The 23,962-nt window shown below is 46.4% G+C and overlaps 1 protein-coding gene across 6 annotated transcripts in view; it reads left to right on the top strand.

The window, feature by feature from the left end:
• The window catches only part of LOC106568550 (protein Hook homolog 3), a 63,757-nt gene that overhangs the window by 14,300 nt on the left and 25,495 nt on the right, over positions 1-23,962 (top strand). For all 6 annotated transcript variants that reach the window (XM_045692669.1, XM_045692672.1, XM_045692671.1 and 3 more), the window contains exons 2-8: positions 10,992-11,077; positions 11,225-11,297; positions 11,408-11,591; positions 12,323-12,390; positions 12,531-12,593; positions 13,211-13,294; positions 18,755-18,918. In XM_045692669.1, coding sequence (XP_045548625.1) covers positions 10,992-11,077; positions 11,225-11,297; positions 11,408-11,591; positions 12,323-12,390; positions 12,531-12,593; positions 13,211-13,294; positions 18,755-18,918 — 722 coding nt within the window. The remainder of the gene's footprint in view (positions 1-10,991; positions 11,078-11,224; positions 11,298-11,407; positions 11,592-12,322; positions 12,391-12,530; positions 12,594-13,210; positions 13,295-18,754; positions 18,919-23,962) is intronic.

The raw sequence follows: 23,962 nt of genomic DNA, 5'->3' as shown, positions 1-23,962 counted from the left end.
ACTGGGCCTCTCCCCGATAACACTGGGCCTCTCCCCGATAACACTGGGCCTCTCCCCGATAACACTGGGCCTCTACCCGATAACACTGGGCCTCTCCCCGATAACACTGGGCCTCCTCCTCTACCCGATAACACTGGGCCGCCTCCTCTACCCGATAACACTGGGCCGCCTCCTCTACCCGATAACACTGGGCCGCCTCCTCTACCCGATAACACTGGGCCGCCTCCTCTACCCGATAACACTGGGCCGCCTCCTCTACCCGATAACACTGGGCCGCCTCCCCTACCCGATAACACTGGGCCGCCTCCCCTACCCGATAACACTGGGCCGCCTCCCCTACCCGATAACACTGGGCCGCCTCCCCTACCCGATAACACTGGGCCTCCTCCCCTACCCGATAACACTGGGCCGCCTCCCCTACCCGATAACACTGGGCCGCCTCCTCTACCCGATAACACTGGGCCGCCTCCTCTACCCGATAACACTGGGCCGCCTCCTCTACCCGATAACACTGGGCCGCCTCCTCTACCCGATAACACTGGGCCGCCTCCTCTACCCGATAACACTGGGCCGCCTCCTCTACCCGATAACACTGGGCCTCTACCCCTACCCGATAACACTGGGCCTCCTCCCCTACCCGATAACACTGGGCCTCTACCCCTACCCGATAACACTGGGCCGCCTCCTCTACCCGATAACACTGGGCCGCCTCCTCTACCCGATAACACTGGGCCGCCTCCTCTACCCGATAACACTGGGCCGCCTCCTCTACCCGATAACACTGGGCCGCCTCCTCTACCCGATAACACTGGGCCTCTACCCCTACCCGATAACACTGGGCCTCTACCCGATAACACTGGGCCTCTACCCGATAACACTGGGCCTCTACCCGATAACACTGGGCCTCTACCCGATAACACTGGGCCTGTACCCGATAACACTGGGCCTCCTCCTCTACCCGATAACACTGGGTCTCCTCCTCTACCCGATAACACTGGGCCTCTACCCGATAACACTGGGCCTCTACCCGATAACACTGGGCCTCTCCCTGATAACACTGGGCCTCCTCCTCTACCCGATAACACTGGGCCTCTCCCTGATAACACTGGGCCTCCTCCCCTACCCGATAACACTGGGCCTCTCCCTGATAACACTGGGCCTCTACCCTCTACCCGATAACACTGGGCCTCTCCCTGATAACACTGGGCCTCCTCCTCTACCTGATAACACTGGGCCTCTACCCGATAACACTGGGCCTCCTCCTCTACCCGATAACACTGGGCCTCCTCCTCTACCCGATAACACTGGGCCTCTACCCGATAACACTGGGCCTCTAAATGTTGTAATCTGAGCCTTTCCCATACTTAGGCCTACACTGAGATGTCCTGTGTTTTCTCATGCCAGTTTAACACACTACTAGGAGTCTGGGACCGTGTGTGTGTCCCCTCCCCTTCCCTGTAGGTCTCTACTGCAGCATGCCGAACATGACACTTGAGCAATTTCAGGAGTCCCAACTAGCAAGGGACAACTGTTAGTGCTTTTCTGTGGACACACACACACACACACACACTCTTTCTCTCTCTCTCTCTCTCCCACTTCCCTTCTCCGTCATGTCTTTTTACCACAGCGACGTCGACCCTCTCACAGAGCAGCTTTCAGTTCTGTGGTCCTGTGCTGCAACTAAGTGCTCTACCACAGCCTGTATGAGTGAACCGTTCGTTTCCTTCCTTCCCTGGTAATCGTAGTTATGTAACACACTAACAGGACTGTTTGGGTTCAGCCCCCTGGCCCCCTGGCCCAGTACGTCAGTACTGCTAAAGAGGATATGACAGTGCATTCCAAATAACACCATGTCGGGATGCGTATTCCGTTGCCCATCAGACTGAATTATTGACCTAGCTGTAGCTGTTCTGGTTTTGGCCCGACCGGATCGGGGTTCCCTCCCTGAGCCTGTCGCCAACAGCTGTAGGACGGGCCTGTCATGGGGAGCCTGTAACTCTGAGAAAATACATCGCAGTGGACCTGTTCTGAATAGTAGATCGTACACACACACACACATTTTAAACATCTATTTTATTACGACCTAGTCCTAATTCTTACTCTGTAGACAATAGGTTAGGCCTATATCTGTGTGTGTGTTGACTGGACAGCAGTAAAACACATTTTAAAAAGGAACCTATAAAGTTGTTCTCTGTTGTGCTGTTCTAACCGTTCAGTCTTGCAACAGAGGACATTTAGCAATCCTTTCCGACACTGACAGACCAGTAACCTATCCTCTGTGGTGAGGTCAGTCTGTAGACTATTTATAGATATTTTATTCCACTTTAGTGTGTCTACCCCCTTGACTCATCACAAGTATCGCTTTATACTTTTAATACAAGAGAGCCTAAACTAAGCCTATTAGATTAAATGTTAGTTTCAAAGGGTGGGGGAAAAAATTCTACTTCTGAGTGGTATTACCGTTTTACTTGTTAGGGATTAACCTACCAGTAGGAGACATTACATTCAGGATAGAGGTGTGTCTGTATTTATGTGACTGTAATTATGGCATTGGTCATGGCGCCTCCATGTCTAGTCAGCTTCTCTGCTGAGATCAGTGTTAAGCCTGACAAGATGGCGCCTCCATGTCTGGTCAGCTTCTCTGCTGAGATCAGTGTTAAGCTTGACAAGATGGCGCCTCCATGTCTGGTCAGCTTCTCTGCTGAGATCAGTGTTAAGCCTGACAAGATGGCGCCTCCATGTCTGGTCAGCTTCTCTGCTGAGATCAGTGTTAAGCCTGACAAGATGGCGCCTCCATGTCTGGTCAGCTTCTCTGCTGAGATCAGTGTTAAGCTTGACAAGATGGCGCTGCAGTGGATAGCAGCTGCTTTACAGGCTCCTGACCAATTCTGCAATTATTTATTTTTTACGCTGATCTTAACTTTTATAATGTCTCCGGCATCATTTCTCATGACGGAAAACAGCTACTGAGCATCAGAACAGAGATCACTAACCTCAATTTGGATGAAGATTTCTACTTCAATGAGTCAGCAGCTCTGGACGTTCTACTTACTCTGGACCACGCCCTAATCTCCGGACCACCCCTAATCCCCGGGCCTGCTTACTCCGGACCACCCCCTAATCCCCGGGCCTGCTTACTCGGGACCAGGCCCTAATCCCCGGGCCTGCTTACTCGGGACCAGGCCCTAATCCCCGGGCCTGCTTACTCCGGACCATGCCCTAATCCCCGGACCACGCCCTAATCCCCAGGCCTGCTTACTCTGGACCAGGTCCTAATCCCCGGGCCTGCTTACTCCGGACCGTGCCCTAATCCCCGGAACTGCCTAATCCTCGGTCCTGCTTACTCCGGACCACGCACTAATCCCCGGACCTGCCTAATCCCCGGGCCTGTTTACTCTGGACCAGGCCCTAATCCCCCGGACATAGCGGAAGTGACAGCACAAGAGAGGCAGACGAGCCGGCATTCCGACGAGACTACGTTGGCGAGCAAATAAACCACCTCTTATCCTCCGTTATGTTGGCGAACATACAGTCACTAGAGAACAAACTGGAAGAGCTCCGTTCGAGACTATCCTGTCAACGGGACCTGAAGAACTGTTATATTCTGATTCGTAGAGTCGTGGCTGAACAAGGACATATAATATACATCTCCCTGGTTTTTCCATGCATCGTCAAGACCGGACGGCAGCAGGGGTAAGACGAAGGGGGGAGGGGTATATCGCTTTGTTAACAGCTGGAGCGCGATCTCTAATGTTAAGGAAGTCTCAAGTTATTGCTCGCCTGAGTTAGAATACCTCATGATAAACTGCAGACCATACTATCTACCAAGAGTTTATCTATATTTTTCAGAGCTGTCTATTTACCACCACAAACCAATGCTGGCACAAAGACTGCACTCAATGAGCTGCATAGGGCCATAAGCAAACAAGAAAATGCCCTTCTCGTGGCCGGTAATCTTAATTCAGGGAAACTGAAATCTGTTTTTACCTTACTTGTACCAATATGTCACCTGTGCAACTAGAGGCGACAACTCAAGATTACCTTTACTCCACACGAAGAAACACATACAAAATTGCCCTCCCTTTGGCAAATAACTGGTTTTTAGAAATGTTTGCACATTTTTTTTTGTATAATTACAAATACATTATTTAGATAAGTATTCAGACCCTTTTACTTATAGACTTGAAATTGAGCTCAGGTGCATCATGTTTCCGTTGATCATCCTTGATGTTTCTACAACTTGATTGGAGTCCACCTGTGATAAATTCAATTGATTGGACATGTTTTGGAAAGGAACACACAGTTGACGCTGCATGTCAGAGCAAAAACCAAGCCATGAGGTCGAAGGAATTGTCCGTAGAGCTGTGAGACAGGATTGTGTCAAGGCACAGATCTGGGGAAAGGTACCAACACATTTCGGCAGCATTGAAGGTCCCCAAGAACACAGTGGCCTCTATCATTCTTAAATGGAAGCAGTTTGGAACCACCAAGACTCTTCCTAGATCTGCCTGGCTGGCCAAACTGTACAATTGGGGGAGAAGGGCCTTGGTCAGGGAGGTGACCAAGACCCTGATGGTCACTCTGACAGAGTTCCTCTGTGGAGATGGGAGAACCTTACAGAAGGACAAACCATATCTGCAGCACTCCACCAATCAGGCCTTTATGGTAGTGGCCTGACGGAAGCCACTCCTCAGTAAAAGGCACATGACAGCCCACTTGGAGTTTGCCAAAAGGCATCTAAAGGACTCTCAGACCATGAGAAACAAGATTCTCTGGTCTGATGAAACCAAGATTGAACTCTTTTTGCCTGAATGCCAAGCGTCACGTCTGGAGGAAACCAGGGACAGCTCATCACCTGGCCAATAGCATCCCTACGGTGAAGCATGGCAGCTGCAGGGACTGGGAGAATAGTCAGGTTCGAGGTAAAGATGAATGAAGTAAAGTACAGTGAGCTCCTTAATGAAAACGTGCTCCAGAGTGTGCAGACCTCAGACTGGGGGCGGATGTTCACTTTCCAACAGCACACAGCCAAGACAACTTAGGAGTGGCTTCGGGACAAGTTTCTGAATGTCCTTGAGTGGCCCAGCCAGAGCCCGGACTTGAGCCTTATCAAACATCTCTGGAGACCTGAAAATAGCTGTGCAGCGACGCTCCCCTATCCAACCTGACAGAGCTTGAGAGGATCTGCAGAGAAGAATGGGAGAAACTCCCCAAATACAGGTGCGCCAAGCTTGTAGCATCATACCAAAGAAGACTGGAGGCTGTAATCACTGCCAAAGGTGCTTCAACCAAGTAATGAGTAAAGGGTCTCAATACTTATATAAAAAATATCACGTTTTACATAAAAGTTTTTTGCAAACGTATTTTTTTATATTTTATAATAAGGCTGTAGCGTAACAAAATGTCAAAGAAGTGAAGCGGTCTGAGTACTTTAAGAATAAACTATGTGAGAATTATTTTAATTGAGCTCATCACTAAGCTAAGCACCCTGGGACTGAACACCTCTCTTGAACACCTCTCTTTTGCAACTGGATCCTGGAATTCCTGACGGGCTATCCCCAGGTGGGGATGGTAGGCAACAATACATCCGCCATGCTGACCCTCAACACCACGCACGACTCCAACACTATCATTAAGTTTCCTGACAACACGACTGTGGTAGGGATGATCATCAACAATGATGAGACTGGCTATAGGGAGGTCGTCAGTGACCTGGCAGTGTGGTGTCAGGACAACAACCTCTCCCTCAAAGTCCGCAAGACAAAGGAGATAATCGTGGACTACAGAAAACGGAAGGCAGAGTACACCCCCATCTAAATCGATGGGGCTCTAGTGGAGTTCCTCGGTGTCCACATCACTAAGTAATTAACATGGTCCACACACACCAACACAGTCGTGAAGAAGACACGACAACACCTCTTACCCCCTCACAAGGTTGAAAAGATTTGGCATGGGTCCTCAGATCCTCAAAGTTCTACTGCTGCACCATCGAGAGCATCCTAACCGGCTGCATCACAGCTTGGTATGGCAACGGTTTGGCATCCGACCGCAAGGCGCTACAGAGGGCAGTGCCTACAACCCAATACATTACTGGGGCTGAACTCCCTGCCATCTAGGACTTTTATACCAGGCGGTGTCAGAGGAAAAATGGTCAGAATCCAGCCACCCAAGTCATACTGTTTTCTTTGCTACCAAACGGCACGATTTTACCAAGTTTGGAACCAAGAAGGATCCTGAACAGCTTCTACCCTCGAGCCTATGGACTGCTAAATAACAGAGCATGATGTAAGTGGTAACGATAAGTTAATCCAATAGCATAATTATTGTTTGACACGTTCATTTTCTTTCTCGTGTTTCACATAGCCAGCCACGCGGAGTCATGGCACATAGTAGGCTATTTACTGTGCATTGATTGACAACTAAACAGCAAGTGTTAACTAGTTTTATAAAATGTATCAAACTGACAGAATAAAATCGATCTCCTATAGCCCTTTGCCATTCTTAAATCATTCAGCTTGGTTATGTCCATGGTGATCACTTCTGGACAAGGAAACCAAATTATTTCTTAGGTTTCCTAAGACGTCCGGGCTTGCCCCCAGACAGTCTCGTCAGTCGGTGAGAGAGCTGTTCATTTGGCTCCCTAATTTCCATAGGCTACTGGTAGGCCTAGGCTTTGTGGTGATTAGCTGCAGATCAGTTATGAAGACGGTGAATCATCACTGCAGGAACAATAGGGAGGCATAGGTAGAGCCTCATTCTGGTCCAAATATGATAAGTAGGGCCCTCAAGGAATCCAACTTTTTTTTTTTTTTAGTATGGAATCAACAAAATGTTTAATTTATTTATTTGCCCAAGTTTATCTTAAGACATGAACAGAATGCATCAGTGATTCGTATTTTCTACAACTTTTCTGAAGAGGCAACGAGAATTCCCGTCTCAATGTCTACCATTTTGTGTTGCCGTTAGCAATGATGCTAATGAAAACAGTCTTTGGGAAAGCCTTTGTCTACCAAAAGACTCATTCAAATGCCTTTGCTTACCTGTGTTACGTTTTCCAACAAAACTAAAAATGGTGCTCAAACAGAAGGGGGAACTAACATTTTTTGTAAATGTTTTAAATTTACTAACAGTCACTGACCAACAACCAAAATGGAACAGGTGGGGTTTTAGGAAAGACACTCATGGGGGGGTGTCCACTGAAAGTTGACTAGCAACAACAACTGGGACCTAGAAGACACCCATCATGAGCGCCCACTAAATTTACCAAGGAAGAGGCAAACCAAAGAAAAACCCACACCAAACTTAAGACAGGAAGCAAACCCAAAATGTGCCGCAAAACAAAAACAGGGAAATCAGATTTGTCTTTCTAGAAATCAAATGGGGATAGCCAACTAAAGGTGTTGACTCTCCACATCTATCAAGACAGACACACTTAAATAGTACTTGGTCCAGCACAGGTGAAACACCTTCCAACTAACGAGAAGGAAACCAGCACAGGTGTAAGACAAACTAACGAGGTGACACCAATCCTTGACGCTGTATGTGCTAACGAGCTGTATGTGCTAACAAGCTGTATGTGCTAACGAGCTGTATGTGCTAACAAGCTGTATGTGCTAACAAGCTGTATGTGCTAACGAGCTGTATGTGCTAACGAGCTGTATGTGCTAAAGTCCAACCTCAAAACATAAATGGAAAAACCAAAGCCTGTCACACTTTCCCCTTCAGGCAACAAATGTATCCTATATTTTGTTGGACAAGTTTCCTCACCACCAACGAAACAACTATCATTGCACAACATAATCAACTTAAATGCATTGCTACTTAAATGTGTCACATTCTCCAATGTAAACATAGTGTCTACTGGCTGTCGACATTTTTAAATCTAACTTTCAAAATGATTCCACCAATCTTATAACCCCTCAGTGACAAACTCTACCACAAAGTGGCAGAACGACATCAGGATTATTTTCATGAATCCAGTGGGTGTTTGGTTAAAGCTGCAATATTTAACTTTTTGGGAGACCTGGCCAAATTCACATTGACAGATCTATAACATTAATTTCTATCTCATTGAGAGCAAGTCTAAAAAGTGGTAGATCTGTTGTGTGTGTGTGTGCTATTTCTATGCTTCCCATTCTTACGTTTAATTTATGCATCTTTTACTTTAGGTTTTGTACACTAGCTTCAAAAAGCTGGGGGGGGGGGGGAATTGATTATGGAAAATATATGTCACTGCGGTTTAGATGGTACAATGATTCTCTACACTATACTTGCTTGTTTCTGCCACTTGGAGTGAAATTAGGTGAACTATTTGAATTTTAGCAATCAGGAAATGGCAGAGCAATTGCTTCATAGTGCATCTTTTAAATGTTAAAGGTTTAATATTCTATATAGATAATAGTCCTGATCATATAGACCAAGACAATAAGTACTAAGACAATATTTAAAAAATAACAATACACTGAATTCATACATTTTAAAGTAATTTATTTTTTATGTATTTCTACACAATAACACAACAAATGTTTCCAATCTGGGAGGTAAACTCAATGAACTGTTCAGTAATTTCGCTGTGTATTTCAGATTGAATCAAAGCATTGAAATGTACCAGAGGCTACTTCAACAAATACCTTTGAACCCTGCCCCAGGGGTGCTGACTGGTTACCCCGTGTTTATAGCCAATCGTTCGTTACTCGTTGTGTATTTATTCTTTGTGTTGTTATTTTTCTATTTCTCTCTACGTTGTTGGGAAGGGCCCGTAAGTAAGCGTTTCACTGTTAGTCTACACCTGTTATTTTCCCACATGCTTGGTAAACAATATTTGATTTGATTTCACTTGATCACATGAGCATGGCCTGCCATGACCAGTAGTGTAAAGTACTTAAGTAAAAATACTTGAAAGTACTACTTAAGTAGTTTTTTAGGGTATCTCTACTTTACTATTTTATATTTTTGCCAACTTTTACTTCACTACATTCCTAAAGAAAATAATATATTTTTTGCTCCATACATTTTCCCTGACACCCAAAAGTACTCGTTACATTTTGACAGGAAAATGGTCCAATTTACAAACTTATCAAGAGAACATCCCTGGTCATCCCTACTGCCTCTGATCTGGAGGACTCACTAAACAGAGAACATCCTTGGTCATCTCTACTGCCTCTGATCTGGAGGACTCACTAAACAGAGAACATCCCTGGTCATCTCTACTGCCTCTGATCTGGAGGACTCACTAAACAGAGAACATCCCTGGTCATCACTACTGCCTCTGATCTGGAGGACTCACTAAACACACATTCTTCATTGGTAAATTATGTCTGAGCGTTGGAGTGTGCCCCTGGCTATCTGTCAATATAAATTATAATTTTTTTTTAAATAATACCATCTGGTTTGCTTAATGTTTTATACTTTTTCTTTTTGATACATAAGTACATTTTATTAATTTCATTTACTTTTGATACTTCAGTATATTTAAAACCAAATACTTTTAGTTTTACTCAAGTAGTATTTTTACTGGGTGACTTTCACTTTTACTTGATTCATTTTCTATTTATGTAACTTTGGTTTTACTGAGTAAGAAAAAGTACTCCATTTTCAACCACTGGACATGACATCCTATCTGACAGAGCAGCCGAGCCACAAGCACGTCACAGGCACATCGACAGGGAGTTTATCAACTCTACTCTGCAGTCACATTCCTCTAATTACTTGAGCTGGCGTCACATGACCTGATGCTCTGAGATGGAAACTCATTTTGCCCTCCATTATTTCAACACCAAGTCAGTGGAGAGCCTGTGAAACCATATTGCTACCAGGTAGACAGGCACGCAGGAGCCAAGTAGACAGACAGACAGACAGACAGACAGACAGGAGCCAAGTAGACAGACAGACAGACAGACAGACAGACAGACAGGAGCCAAGTAGACAGACAGACAGGAGCCAAGTAGACAGACAGACAGGAGCCAAGTAGACAGACAGACAGGAGCCAAGTAGACAGACAGACAGGAGCCAAGTAGACAGACAGACAGGAGCCAAGTAGACAGACAGGAGCCAAATAGACAGAGCGAGAGAAGGGGTGAACGAGTGGGAGAGGACAGGAGAGTAGACTCACAGCTGTGTTTTTCTAGGACTCCGCAGAGGGCTGTGGAGCCATCTACCGAAGGAGGTGGAAGGAAGGAACAAGATCACGTGACACCTCCGTCTGAGGGGGGTGTTTAGACTGGCAACACTGCTGCGTCTGGTTCATGTGAAGGACATTGACAACTATTTATGTGTGTGTGTGTGTGTGTGAGAGAGAGAGATCTTTCACTCATTTCCTGTGAAAGTCAGAGTAGCCTCAAGGGTCAAACTAATCGTTTGTAGAGCTCTGTTCCATTTTTGCAAAGGAAGTTGGGAATGTACAGTGGCCAAGTTTAAGGCTATGTGAGGAATGAATAGGGGTGAGGGCTGGGTGTCAAGTAATGATGGTATCTCTTATTTTATAATAAAAAGTTTTTAAAAATGTACCCCTTTTTTCTCCCAAATTTCGCGCTATCCAATTGGTAGTTACAGTCTTGTTCATCGCTGCAACTCCCCGTACGGACTCGGGAGAGGCGAAGGTCGAGAGCCGTACGTCCTCCGAAACACGACCCAGCCAAGCCGCACTGCTTCTTGATACAATGCCCACTTAACCCGTAAGCCAACAGCACCAATGTGTCGGAGGAAATACTGTACACCTGGTGACCGTGTCAGCGTGCACTGCGCCCGGTACGCCACAGGAGTCGCTAGTGTGCGATGGGACAAGGATATCCCTGCCGGCCAAACCCTCCCCTAACTCGGACGACGCTGGGCCAATTGTGTGCCGCCCCATGGGTCTCGCGGTCACGGCCGGCTGGACTCGAACCCAGAATCTCTAGTGGCACAGCTAAGTGTGGGTATCTCTGTAATATGTCATAGCAGGAAATTATTGTTTTTCTAAATTGTCCTTTTTTTTTTTTTTTTTTCATCTCTAGATCCAAACGTTTGGATTGGAGGCACCATGCAAAACAGTGGAAGATCTCACAAGTGGGGTTGTCATGGCCCAGGCCCTACAGAAAATGTAAGTGTCCATTTTTATACATATATATTTTGTTTACTTTTTAACTGCTGGAAATGAGTTTTGTGAAACCATCAAGCCAGGTGCTGTGGCCAGGCTTTGTGGCTGTGTCTTTCTCCTGTATGTAACCACTTACTTTCTCTTCTCCAGAGACATTGTGTATTTCACTGACAACTGGATCAGTAGGATCAAGCCTGAGGTGGGAGATAACTGGCGGCTCAAGGTATGATGATGGTGGTTTTAATACACTGTCTTTATGTGTTGCTGCCATCTGCTCTAAAGCCCTTGTCATTGCCACAGTCCCAATGTCACATCTTCCCTTCTCCTTTTCAGATCAGTAATCTAAAGAAGGTGTTGAAAGGTATACTGGACTACAACCAGGAGGTCCTTCAACAGCAGATCAACGACTTCACCCTGCCAGACATCAACCTGATAGGAGAACACGCAGACGCTGCAGAGCTGGGCAGGATGCTACAACTCATACTAGGCTGTGCTGTCAACTGTGAGCAGAAACAAGGTCTGTCCTGTCTGTCTGACTCTAGCATCTCTGTCTGTCTGTCTGTCTGTCCGTCCGTTCGTCCGTCCGCTCAGCATGGGCTAGGCTGTCTTTATAGGCTGTGCTGTCAACTGTGAGCAGAAACAAGGTCTGTCTGGTCTGTCTGACTCTAGCGTCTGTCTGTGTGTCTGTCTGTCTGACTCTAGCGTCTGTCTGTCTGACTCTAGCGTCTGTCTGTCTGTCTCTTGCGTCTGTCTGTCTGACTCTAGCGTCTGTCTGGTCTGTCTGACTCTAGCGTCTGTCTGTCTGTCCTAGGCTGTCTCTGTTGTGTCTCTGAAGAAGCGCTCAAGATTGTTACTATTGGTTGTTATTGGGCACGGCCCGGTCCTCGAGCCTGGACGGGGCACGGCCCGGTCCTCGAGTCTAAACCTGGTGTGTTCAACTCTTTCCCGACAAGGTCCGGAGCCGGCTGGTTTTCTGTTCTACATGATCATTGATTGCACCCACCTGGTTTCCCAGGTCTAAATCAGTCCCTGATTAGAGGGGAACAATGGAAAAAAATGTGGTGGAACTGGCTTGGAGGTCCAGAGTTCAGTTGAGGATGTGTTTTACGATGAGAGGCTTCCAGTCTATGTGTAACATTCCTCTCACGGCTTCGTCACGGTCAGTTGTTGTCATGGTGTATCTGAGCTTCTTAGACTGAACATGTAGTCATTCACTCTGTCTCTCTCTCTCTCTCTCTGCCCTTCTAGAAAACATCCAGACCATAATGATGCTGGAGGAATCGGTTCAACATGTTGTCATGACAGCCATTCAAGAGGTAGGCCTTTTTTGTAAAACATTTGAAAGGACTTTGTGCTTTACTCGAGATGCATTTCCTGCATCGTCATATGACACGTACCACACCGTGTGTTGTACCTGATGATGTCACACCGTGTGTGTTGTCTCCGTGTTTTGTAGCTGATGAGCAAAGAGTGTCCAGTTATTGGAGGAAATGAATCGTACGCTGACATCGATAGACAGGTAAGATGTTACGATGTTCCAGAGAATTTTTTTTTTTTCTTTTAATCTTAATACAGCGGCTAGAAAAAGTATGTGAAGCCTTTGAAAAAGGGTTCTGTGATCTCATCTTCACAGTCTGCTTAAACTAATAACACACAAGGTATTGTATTTTTCTCGTCTATATTGAATACATCATTTAAACATTCACAGTGTAGGTTGGGAAAAGTATGTGAACCCCCTAGGCTAATGACTTCTCCAAAAGCTAATTGGAGTCGGGAGTCAACTAACCTGGAGTCCAATCAATGAGAGGAGATTAGAGATGTTGGTTAGAGCTGCCCTGCCCTATAGAAAACACTCACAACATTTTGAGTTTGCTATTCACAAGAAGCTTTACCTGATGTGAACCACGCCTCGAACAAAAGAGATCTCAGAAGACCTAAGATTACTTATTGTTGAATTGTTGTGGCCTAGATGAAGAGCAGATCAAATGTTATGACCAATGTATGGAAAAACCCAGGTATTTCCGAAGGGTTCACATACTTTTTCTTGCCACTGTACAATAAACATGATTTTTTAGTGTATCGGCATTTATTTTGTATTCTTCCGTGTTAATTCTGACGTACTCGTACTATTTCCAGCTGAAGAGGACAGTGGAGGATCTGAACGAGGCTCTAGCCACCAAGGAGGAGATCGCACAGAGATGTCACGAGCTGGACATGCAGGTTGGCCTCCCAAGTTTTGGTTTAATTGCTTCATGTGAACAGGTGCTCGGACTCGGACTTCATTATGGTTAGTAACGGCTACAGGTCTAGGTCATAGTTCACCATGGTGTCCTGATCATGGGTTGCAAGTTTCGACGAGATATTGTTTTTTTTGAACGTTCGTTTTTAGGACTGATGCCCGACTGAACATTCTACTCAATATTTTGTCATTGAGCACTAATTAAGATTTCGTCATAAAGTGCATTAATGTCTTTTGAAATACAATGATATTTCCAAAAGGAGGCAAATAGTTAGCAGGAAAACCTTTTGTCATCATTTTAATGTCGCCAGATTGACTTTAGATGCAGTATAGCGCTAGCTAGCTAGCTAGCTAAGATTGAGGCGAGACCTCCAGATTTTAGCCAGCTAAAGTTAGCATCGCTAGCTATTTTTGACAAACTTTGCTAGCTAATGACAACATTGCCATCAGTCTAAAGTAGGAATTTGACGACATGCTAAATATTTGCCAACTTTAGCAACGTCGTCGTATTTCCAGGACGCTGTAGTGTAATTTAGACTAAACAATCGCTAGCCTCCATCTTTTCCATTGACCTGTTCTATTCTCCTGTCTGAAATGAACCTCCATTATTCTGTGCCTTGCTGTGAAGGCCTTCCATGTACAGGAGCATCGAGAGAGACTGAGGTTAGAGTATATTGAACTAGAAAAGCGGGTAAATTACACCTTTTTTATTCCTAATTTCTCTCGGGCCTTGTCCTTTTTGGCGTGTGAATTGAAAGCCCTGGATTTGCAGTCTGCTTCTATAACAGCGTCTCCTGATTTTTGAGATCAGGCTTCTTTAACTGTGGCTGCGTTTCAGACTGTGTCCTATTCACTATACTGTGCACTACTGTTGACCAGAGCCTTATGGGCCAGCTGACCTGTCCGTCCAGACTAATACTCCTCCCCCTGCCCAAGTTTACTTCCTTGTACTTTAACCAAGATGTTCACGACGGCAGGAAGTGCTTCGCTGCTTGGTTGTTGGTCGGCAGGGGTGTTTTTGTCTCACCAGTGTCGCAAAAGAGAGTAGAGCTTTTAGAGAAACGTCATGCAGATGGGGAATGGGGTTTCCTCCTCAGCGGATGGTCATTGGGGAGTTAACCTACCCGGCTGCTAATGAACTCATTGATCCTCTATTAACCGAGGTGGAGATCCATGCATTTGCTAATACCTTTGCTAGTAAGGTAATGTGGCTGGAGACGAGTTCTTTAAGAACCTACTCTTTATGATGTCTCTCTGGCGCCAGAAGAAAACATGTTTGTTGTTGAACTGGTGTTTCACAGTACAGTAAGTCTCTGTTAGGTGTTTCACAGTGCAGTAGGTCTGTGTTATAGGGTTAGGTGTTTCACAGTGCAGTAGGTCTGTGTGTTAGGTGTTTCACAGTGCAGTAGGTCTGTGTTATAGGGTTAGGTGTTTCACAGTGCAGTAGGTCTGTGTTAGGTGTTTCACAGTGCAGTAGGTCTGTGTTATAGGGTTAGGTGTTTCACAGTGCAGTAAGTCTCTGTTAGGTGTTTCACAGTGCAGTAGGTCTGTGTTAGGTGTTTCACAGTGCAGTAGGTCTGTGTTAGGTGTTTCACAGTGCAGTAGGTCTGTGTTATAAGGGTTAGGTGTTTCACAGTGCAGTAGGTCTGTGTTAGGTGTTTCACAGTGCAGTAGGTCTGTGTTATAGGGTTAGGTGTTTCACAGTACAGTAGGTCTGTGTTATAGGGTTAGGTGTTTCACAGTGCAGTAGGTCTGTGTTATAGGGTTAGGTGTTTCACAGTGCAGTAGGTCTGTGTTATAGGGTTAGGTGTTTCACAGTGCAGTAGGTCTGTGTTATAGGGTTAGGTGTTTCACAGTGCAGTAGGTCTGTGTTAGGTGTTTCACAGTGCAGTAGGTCTGTGTTATAGGGTTAGGTGTTTCACAGTACAGTAGGTCTGTGTTATAGGGTTAGGTGTTTCACAGTGCAGTAGGTCTGTGTTATAGGGTTAGGTGTTTCACAGTGCAGTAGGTCTGTGTTAGGTGTTTCACAGTGCAGTAGGTCTGTGTTATAGGGTTAGGTGTTTCACAGTGCAGTAGGTCTGTGGTTAGGTGTTTCACAGTGCAGTAGGTCTGTGTTAGGTGTTTCACAGTGCAGTAGGTCTGTGTTAGGTGTTTCACAGTGCAGTAGGTCTGTGTTATAGGGTTAGGTGTTTCACAGTACAGTAGGTCTGTGTTAGGTGTTTCACAGTGCAGTAGGTCTGTGTTAGGTGTTTCACAGTGCAGTAGGTCTGTGTTAGGTGTTTCACAGTGCAGTAGGTCTGTGTTATAGGGTTAGGTGTTTCACAGTGCAGTAAGTCTGTGTTAGGTGTTTCACAGTGCAGTAGGTCTGTGTTATAGGGTTAGGTGTTTCACAGTGCAGTAGGTCTGTGTTATAGGGTTAGGTGTTTCACAGTGCAGTAGGTCTGTGTTAGTAGGCGTGTTAGGTGTTTCACAGTACAGTAGGTCTGTGTTATAGGGTTAGGTGTTTCACAGTGCAGTAGGTCTGTGTTATAGGGTTAGGTGTTTCACAGTGCAGTAGGTCTGTGTTAGGTGTTTCACAGTGCAGTAGGTCTGTGTTATAGGGTTAGGTGTTTCACAGTACAGTAGGTCTGTGTTATAGGGTTAGGTGTTTCACAGTGCAGTAGGTCTGTGTTATAGGGTTAGGTGTTTCACAGTGCAGTAGGTCTGTGTTATAGGGTTAGGTGTTTCACAGTGCAGTAAGTCTCTGTTAGGTGTTTCACAGTACAGTAGGTCTGTGTTATAGGGTTAGGTGTTTCACAGTACAGTAGGTCTGTGTTATAGGGTTAGGTGTTTCACAGTACAGTAGGTCTGTGTTATAGGGTTAGGTGTTTCACAGTGCAGTAGGTCTGTGTTAGGTGTTTCACAGTGCAGTAGGTCTGTGTTATAGGGTTAGGTGTTTCACAGTACAGTAGGTCTGTGTTATAGGGTTAGGTGTTTCACAGTGCAGTAGGTCTGTGTTATAGGGTTAGGTGTTTCACAGTGCAGTAGGTCTGTGTTAGGGTTAGGTTGCTTTATAAGCTGGTATGCAACATTTCACTTGAGCTTCCTGTTTTGATGAAGTCCTACACTGTAGTTATAACCACCATGACTGTTTCTGAAATGCAACACAAATGCTGTGTGTGTGTGTGTGTCCCCACTACTACTTTGCTGATAGCTTCTTTAATGAGGAAAATTGTGCTTACTGTGATATGTGGTTGTCCCACCTAGCTATCTGGAGATGAATGTACTGACTATGACTGGTCCACCTAGCTATCTGGAGATGAATGGACTGACTATGACTGGTCCACCTAGCTATCTGGAGATGAATGGACTGACTATGACTGGTCCACCTAGCTATCTGGAGATGAATGGACTGACTATGACTGGTCCACCTAGCTATCTGGAGATGAATGGACTGACTATGACTGGTCCACCTAGCTATCTGGAGATGAATGGACTGACTATGACTGGTCCACCTAGCTATCTGGAGATGAATGGACTGACTATGACTGGTCCACCTAGCTATCTGGAGATGTATGTACTGACTATGACTGGTCCACCTAGCTATCTGGAGATGAATGTACTGACTATGACTGGTCCACCTAGCTATCTGGAGATGAATGGACTGACTATGACTGGTCCACCTAGCTATCTGGAGATGAATGGACTGACTATGACTGGTCCACCTAGCTATCTGGAGATGAATGGACTGACTATGACTGGCCCACCGAGCTATCTGGAGATGAATGGACTGACTATGACTGGTCCACCTAGCTATCTGGAGATGAATGGACTGACTATGACTGGTCCACCTAGCTATCTGGAGATGAATGGACTGACTATGACTGGTCCACCTAGCTATCTGGAGATGAATGGACTGACTATGACTGGTCCACCTAGCTATCTGGAGATGAATGGACTGACTATGACTGGTCCACCTAGCTATCTGGAGATGAATGGACTGACTATGACTGGTCCACCTAGCTATCTGGAGATGAATGGACTGACTATGACTGGTCCACCTAGCTATCTGGAGATGAATGGACTGACTATGACTGGTCCACCTAGCTATCTGGAGATGAATGGACTGACTATGACTGGTCCACCTAGCTATCTGGGAGATGAATGGACTGACTATGACTGGTCCACCTAGCTATCTGGGAGATGAATGGACTGACTATGACTGGTCCACCTAGCTATCTGGGGATGAATGGACTGACTATGACTGGTCCACCTAGCTATCTGGAGATGAATGGACTGACTATGACTGGTCCACCTAGCTATCTGGAGATGAATATACTGACTATGACTGGTCCACCTAGCTATCTGGAGATGAATGGACTGACTATGACTGGTCCACCTAGCTATTTTGAGATGAATGGACTGACTATGACTGGTCCACCTAGCTATCTGGAGATGAATGGACTGACTATGACTGGTCCACCTAGCTATCTGGAGATGAATGGACTGACTATGACTGGTCCACCTAGCTATCTGGAGATGAATGGACTGACTATGACTGGTCCACCTAGCTATCTGGAGATGAATGGACTGACTATGACTGGTCCACCTAGCTATCTGGAGATGAATGGACTGACTATGACTGGTCCACCTAGCTATCTGGAGATGAATGGACTGACTATGACTGGTCCACCTAGCTATCTGGAGATGAATGGACTGACTATGACTGGTCCACCTAGCTATCTGGAGATGAATGGACTGACTATGACTGGTCCACCTAGCTATCTGGAGATGAATGGACTGACTATGACTGGTCCACCTAGCTATCTGGAGATGAATGGACTGACTATCACTGGTCCACCTAGCTATCTGGAGATGAATGGACTGACTATGACTGGTCCACCTAGCTATCTGGGGATGAATGGACTGACTATGACTGGTCCACCGAGCTATCTGGGGATGAATGGACTGACTATGACTGGTCCACCTAGCTATCTGGAGATGAATGGACTGACTATGACTGGTCCACCTAGCTATCTGGAGATGAATGGACTGACTATGACTGGTCCACCTAGCTATCTGGAGATGAATGGACTGACTATGACTGGTCCACCTAGCTATCTGGAGATGAATGGACTGACTATGACTGGTCCACATAGCTATAAATATATAACATTTGTGAAGTGAGTTTGTTTTGTGCGCTTGCTTTTTTTCTTGTCCTGATTTTTGAAATCCAATTGTGTTTATCATGAAATGTGTTCATGGAAGAAAAAAATAAAATAGTTTTCCTGTTTAAAAAAAAAAAAAAAAAAAATGTTTTAATAAAAATATACATATCATGATGTTCTTGTAAAGACTGTATTAAATGGTAGATGGTTTGTTTACACTATGTCAATGATATGAGCCTCTCTGAAATGTTTAAAGTTGACTGTATTGATGTGTTTCCTCCTCCCAACCACCAGGTGGCAGCACTACAGGAGGAGAGGGGTAGTCTCCTGGCTGAGAACCAGATCCTCATGGAGCGTCTCAACCAGTCGGACTCCATAGAAGACCTGAACAGCCCTGTAGGACGCAGACACCTGCAGCTACAAACACAGCTAGAACATGTCCAGGAGGAGACCTTCAGGTAACAAACACCCTTTGGGTGGGGAGGGATGTCCGGCTAAGAGGTAGTAGCCAAGCTGGTTCTCAGCCCCACCCTTAAGAGCACAATGAACGACAATGAACATGTTGTGGATATGTGGTGGTGTAGGGACGTTATATGATGTACTGTTTTTTTTTTTAAATCTTTAGTTCATTCAGTATAAACATAGTTCACTGTAATGTGGGTGCTTTGGTGTGTTTGGACCCCAGGAAGAGTAGCTGCTGCCTTGGCAGGAACTAATGATGATCCATAATAAACCCCAGGAAGAGTAGCTGCTGCCTTGGCAGGAACTAATGGGGATCCATAATAAACCCCAGGAAGAGTAGCTGCTGCCTTGGCAGGAACTAATGGGGATCCATAATAAACCCCAGGAAGAGTAGCTGCTGCCTTGGCAGGAACTAATGGGGATCCATAATAAACCCCAGGAAGAGTAGCTGCTGCCTTGGCAGGAACTAATGGGGATCCATAATAAACCCCAGGAAGAGTAGCTGCTTCGGCAGGAACTAATGGGGATCCATAATAAATACAAATGAGCTTTTCATTCAGTTCCTAGGTCACTTCTCTGTAGTTCACGCTCGCAGTTCAGATTGATTACAAGGCAGTTTGTCTGTTTCTGTCACGTTCATCGCATGGCTCTGTCTGCTTATTACAATTCTACAGAATCCCTGTTTAAGATGTACAGAACCAGTCAAAAGTTTGGACACACCTACTCATTCCAGGGTTTTTCTTTATTTTTACTATTTCCTACATTGTAGAAAAGTAGTGATGACATTAAACCTATGAAATAACACATATGGAGTCATGTTGTAACCAAAAAAGTATTAAACAAATCAAATCAAATGTTATTGGTCCATACACATGGTTAGCAGATGTTATTGGTCACATACACATGGTTAGCAGATGTTATTGGTCACATGGTTAGCAGATGTTATTGGTCACATGGTTAGCTGATGGTATTGGTCACATGGTTAGCAGATGTTATTGTGAGTGTAACGAAATGCTTGTGCTTCTAGTTCTGACAGTGCAGCAATATCTAACAAGTAATATCTAACAAGTAATATCTAACAATTCCACAACAAATTCCACAACCTGTACTGACCTCGCCTTCTGGATGATAGCGGGGTGAACAGGCTATGGCTCGGGTGGTTGATGTCCTTGATGATCTTTTTGGCCTTCCTGTGACATCGGGTGGTGTAGGTGTCCTGGAGGGCAGGTAGTGTACCCCCGGTGACGCGTTGTGCAGACCTCACTACCCTCTGGAGAGCCTTGCGGTTGTGGGGGGTACAGCTGCCGTACCAGGCGGTGATACAGCCCAACAGGATGCTCTCAATTGTGCATCTGTAAAACCTAGTGTGGGTTTTTGGTGACAAGTCACATTTTTTCAGCCTCCTGAGGTTGAAGAGGTGCTGTTGCGCCTTCTTCACCACACTGTCTGTGTGGGTGGACCATTTCAGTTTGTCAGTGACATGTACACAGAGGAACTTAAATCTTTCCACCTTCTCCACTACTGTCCTGTCGCTGTGGATAGGGGGCTGCTCCTTCTGCTGTTTCCTGAAGTCCACGATCATCTCTTTCGTTTTGCTGACATCGAGTGAGAGGTTATTTTCCTGACACCACACTCCGAGGGCCCTCACCTCGTCCCTGTAGGCCGTCTCGTCGTTGTTGGTAATCAAGACTACCACTGCTGTCATCTGCAAACTTGATGATTGAGTTGAAGGCGTGCTTGAACACGCAGTCGTGGGTGAACAGCGAGTACAGGAGGGGGCTGAGAACGCACCCTTGTGGGGGCCCCAGTGTTGAGGATCAACGGAGTGGAGATGTTGTTTCCTACCTTAACCACCTGGGAGTGAAGGTAGTCCAGGACCCAGTTGCACAGGGTGGGGTTCAGAACCAGGGCCTCAAGCTTAATGATGAGCTTGGAGGGTACTATGGTGTTAAATGCTGAGCTGTAGTCAATGAACAGCATTCTTACATAGGTATTCCTCTTGTCCAGATGGGATAGGGCAGTGCGATGGCGATTGCGTCATCAGTGGACCTATTGGGTGGTAAACAAATTGAAGTGGGTCTAGGGTGTCAGGTAAGGTGGAGGTGATATGATCCTTGACTAGTCTCTCAAAACACTTCATGATGATGGAAGTGAGTGCTACGGGGCGATAGTCATTTAGTTCAGTTACCTCTGTGTTCTTTGGAACAGGAACAATGCTGGACATCTTGAAGGAAGTGGGGACAGCAGACTGGGATAGGGAGAGATTGAATATTTCCGTAAACACACCGGCCAGCTGGTCTGCACATGCTCTGAGGATGCGGCCTGGGCCAGCAGCCTTGCGAGGTTTAACACGTTTAAATGTTTTACTCACGTCAGCCACGGAGAAGGAGAGCCCACAGTCTTAGGTAGCGGGCCGTGTCGGTGGCACTGTATTGTCCTCAAAGCGCGCAAAGAAGTTGTTTTAATTTGTTTGGAAAGTAAGACGTCAGGCGACGGGACTTGTTTTGTTTTTGTAATCCGTGATTGTCTGTAGACCCTGCCACATACGTCTCGTGTCTGAGCCGTTGAATTGCGGCTCCACTTTGTCTCTGTACTGGACGTTTTGCCTGTTTGATTGCCTTACGGAGGGAATAACTACACTGTGTTTGTATTCGGCCATATTTCCAGTCGCCTTGCTATGATTAAATGGTACGTGCTTTCAGTTTTGCACGAATGCATGAATTAATCAATCCACTGTTTCTGGTTGGGGTAGGTTTTAATAGTCACAGTGGGTACAACATCTCCTATACACTTCCTTATAAACTCGCTCACCGATTTCAATGTTGTTGTCTGAGGCTACCCGGAACATATCCCAGTCCACGTGATCGACGCAATCTTGAAGCGTGGAATCCGATTGGTCAGACCAGCGTTGTATAGACCTAAGCACGGGAGCTTCCTGTTTTAGATTCTGCCTATAGGAGGGGAGCAACAAGATGGAGTCATGGTCGTGTTTATAGTTTATCATTTATAGTTCTTCCCGGTTCTATGTAATAACACTTAAGGTTTTCTGGGCTAACAATGTAAGAAATGATACATAAAAAATGAAAATACTGCACAGTTTCCTAAGGACTAGAAGCGAAGCTGCCATCGGCGCCATCTTGCTCACAATGAAAATATATTTGAGATTCTTCAAAGTAGCCACCCTTTGCCTTGATGACAGTTTTGCACACTCTTGGCATTCACCCAACCAGCTTCTTGAGGTAGTCACCTAGAATGCATTTCCATTTAACTGGTTTGCCTTGTTTTAAAGTTAATTTGTGGAATTTCTTTCCTTAATGCGTTTGAGCCAATCAGTTGTGTTGTGACAAGGTAGGTGAGGTATACAGAAGATAGCCCTATTTGGTAAAAGACCAAGTCCATACTATGGCAAGAACAGCTCAAATAAGCAAAGAGAAACAACAGTCCATCATTACTTTAAGACATGAAGGTCAGTCAATGCGGAAAATTTCAAAAACTTACAAAAAAAGTTTATTCAAGTGCAGTCGCAAAAACCTTCAAGCGCTATGATGAATCTCTCTCATGAGGATCGCCACAGGAAACGAAGACCCAGAGTTACCTCTGCTACAGAGGATAAGTTCATTAGAGTTAACTGCACCTCAGTTTGCAGCCCAAATAAATGCTTCACAGAGTTCAAGTAACAGACACATCTCAACATTGGGCTCTCACAGCAGGCACTGTCAGTCTGTTGAGCTGGGACTACCAGCCCCTCCACCCTGCCCCCAACCCACCTGTGGTGGCCTCAGCCCCCTCGCTGCCCTGCCCCTGTTCCACTGGAGGTAAAAACATATCACCCATGGGTCCTCACTCTGCCTGGGGGCCAGGGGTCTTGGGTCAACCTAACCCACAGGTCCTCACTCTGCCTGGGGACCAGGGGTCTTGGTCAACCTAACCCATGGGTCCTCACTCTGCCTGGGGACCAGGGGTCTTGGTCAACCTAACCCACGGGACCTCACTCTGCCTGGGGGCCAGGGGTCTTGGTCAACCTAACCCACAGGACCTCACTCTGCCTGGGGGCCAGGGGTCTGGGTCAACCTAACCCATGGGTCCTCACTCTGCCTGGGGACCAGGGGTCTTGGTCAACCTAACCCATGGGTCCTCACTCTGCCTGGGGGCCAGGGGTCTTGGTCAACCTAACCCACAGGACCTCACTCTGCCTGGGGGCCAGGGGTCTTGGTCAACCTAACCCACAGGACCTCACTCTGCCTGGGGGCCAGGGGTCTTGGTCAACCTAACCCATGGGTCCTCACTCTGCCTGGGGGCCAGGGGTCTTGGTCAACCTAACCCACAGGTCCTCACTCTGCCTGGGGGCCAGGGGTCTTGGTCAACCTAACCCATGGGTCCTCACTCTGCCTGGGGGCCAGGGGTCTTGGTCAACCTAACCCACAGGACCTCACTCTGCCTGGGGGCCAGGGGTCTGGGTCAACCTAACCCATGGGTCCTCACTCTGCCTGGGGGCCAGGGGTCTGTAATCATCTGCCTGGGGGCCAGGGGTCTTGGTCAACCTAACCCATGGGTCCTCACTCTGCCTGGGGGCCAGGGGTCTTGGTCAACCTAACCCATGGGTCCTCACTCTGCCTGGGGGCCAGGGGTCTGGGTCAACCTAACCCATGGGTCCTCACTCTGCCTGGGGGCCAGGGATCTAGGTCAACCTAACCCAGCTGATTCAAATGATCAAAGTTGGATGATGATGATGAGCTGGGTTATTTGAATTAGCTGTGTTGTGAAAGGGGCAACGACCAAAACGTGCACTCCTTTGGGTCCCCAGGACCGGTTTTTGGGAAACGCTGGACTATGGGTTTAGGCGCTCATCCATAGTAGACCGCTCTCCCGCTGGGGCGGGGGACCGCTCTCCCCCTGGGGCGGGGGACCGCTCCTTCTGGCACATTTTCTGGGGCTCTTGGTACGAGCACAACATCCTCAAACGACTGACAGAATTTCACTTTGCATGGAAACCTCATCACCTCTAATCTCATGTTGAAGCTTGTGAGTTTGTGTCTCCAT

The sequence above is a fragment of the Salmo salar genome, chromosome ssa13, assembly GCF_905237065.1.
Source record: "Salmo salar chromosome ssa13, Ssal_v3.1, whole genome shotgun sequence".
Lineage (NCBI taxonomy): Eukaryota > Metazoa > Chordata > Actinopteri > Salmoniformes > Salmonidae > Salmo > Salmo salar.
This window is presented reverse-complemented; position numbering and strand designations above follow the sequence as displayed.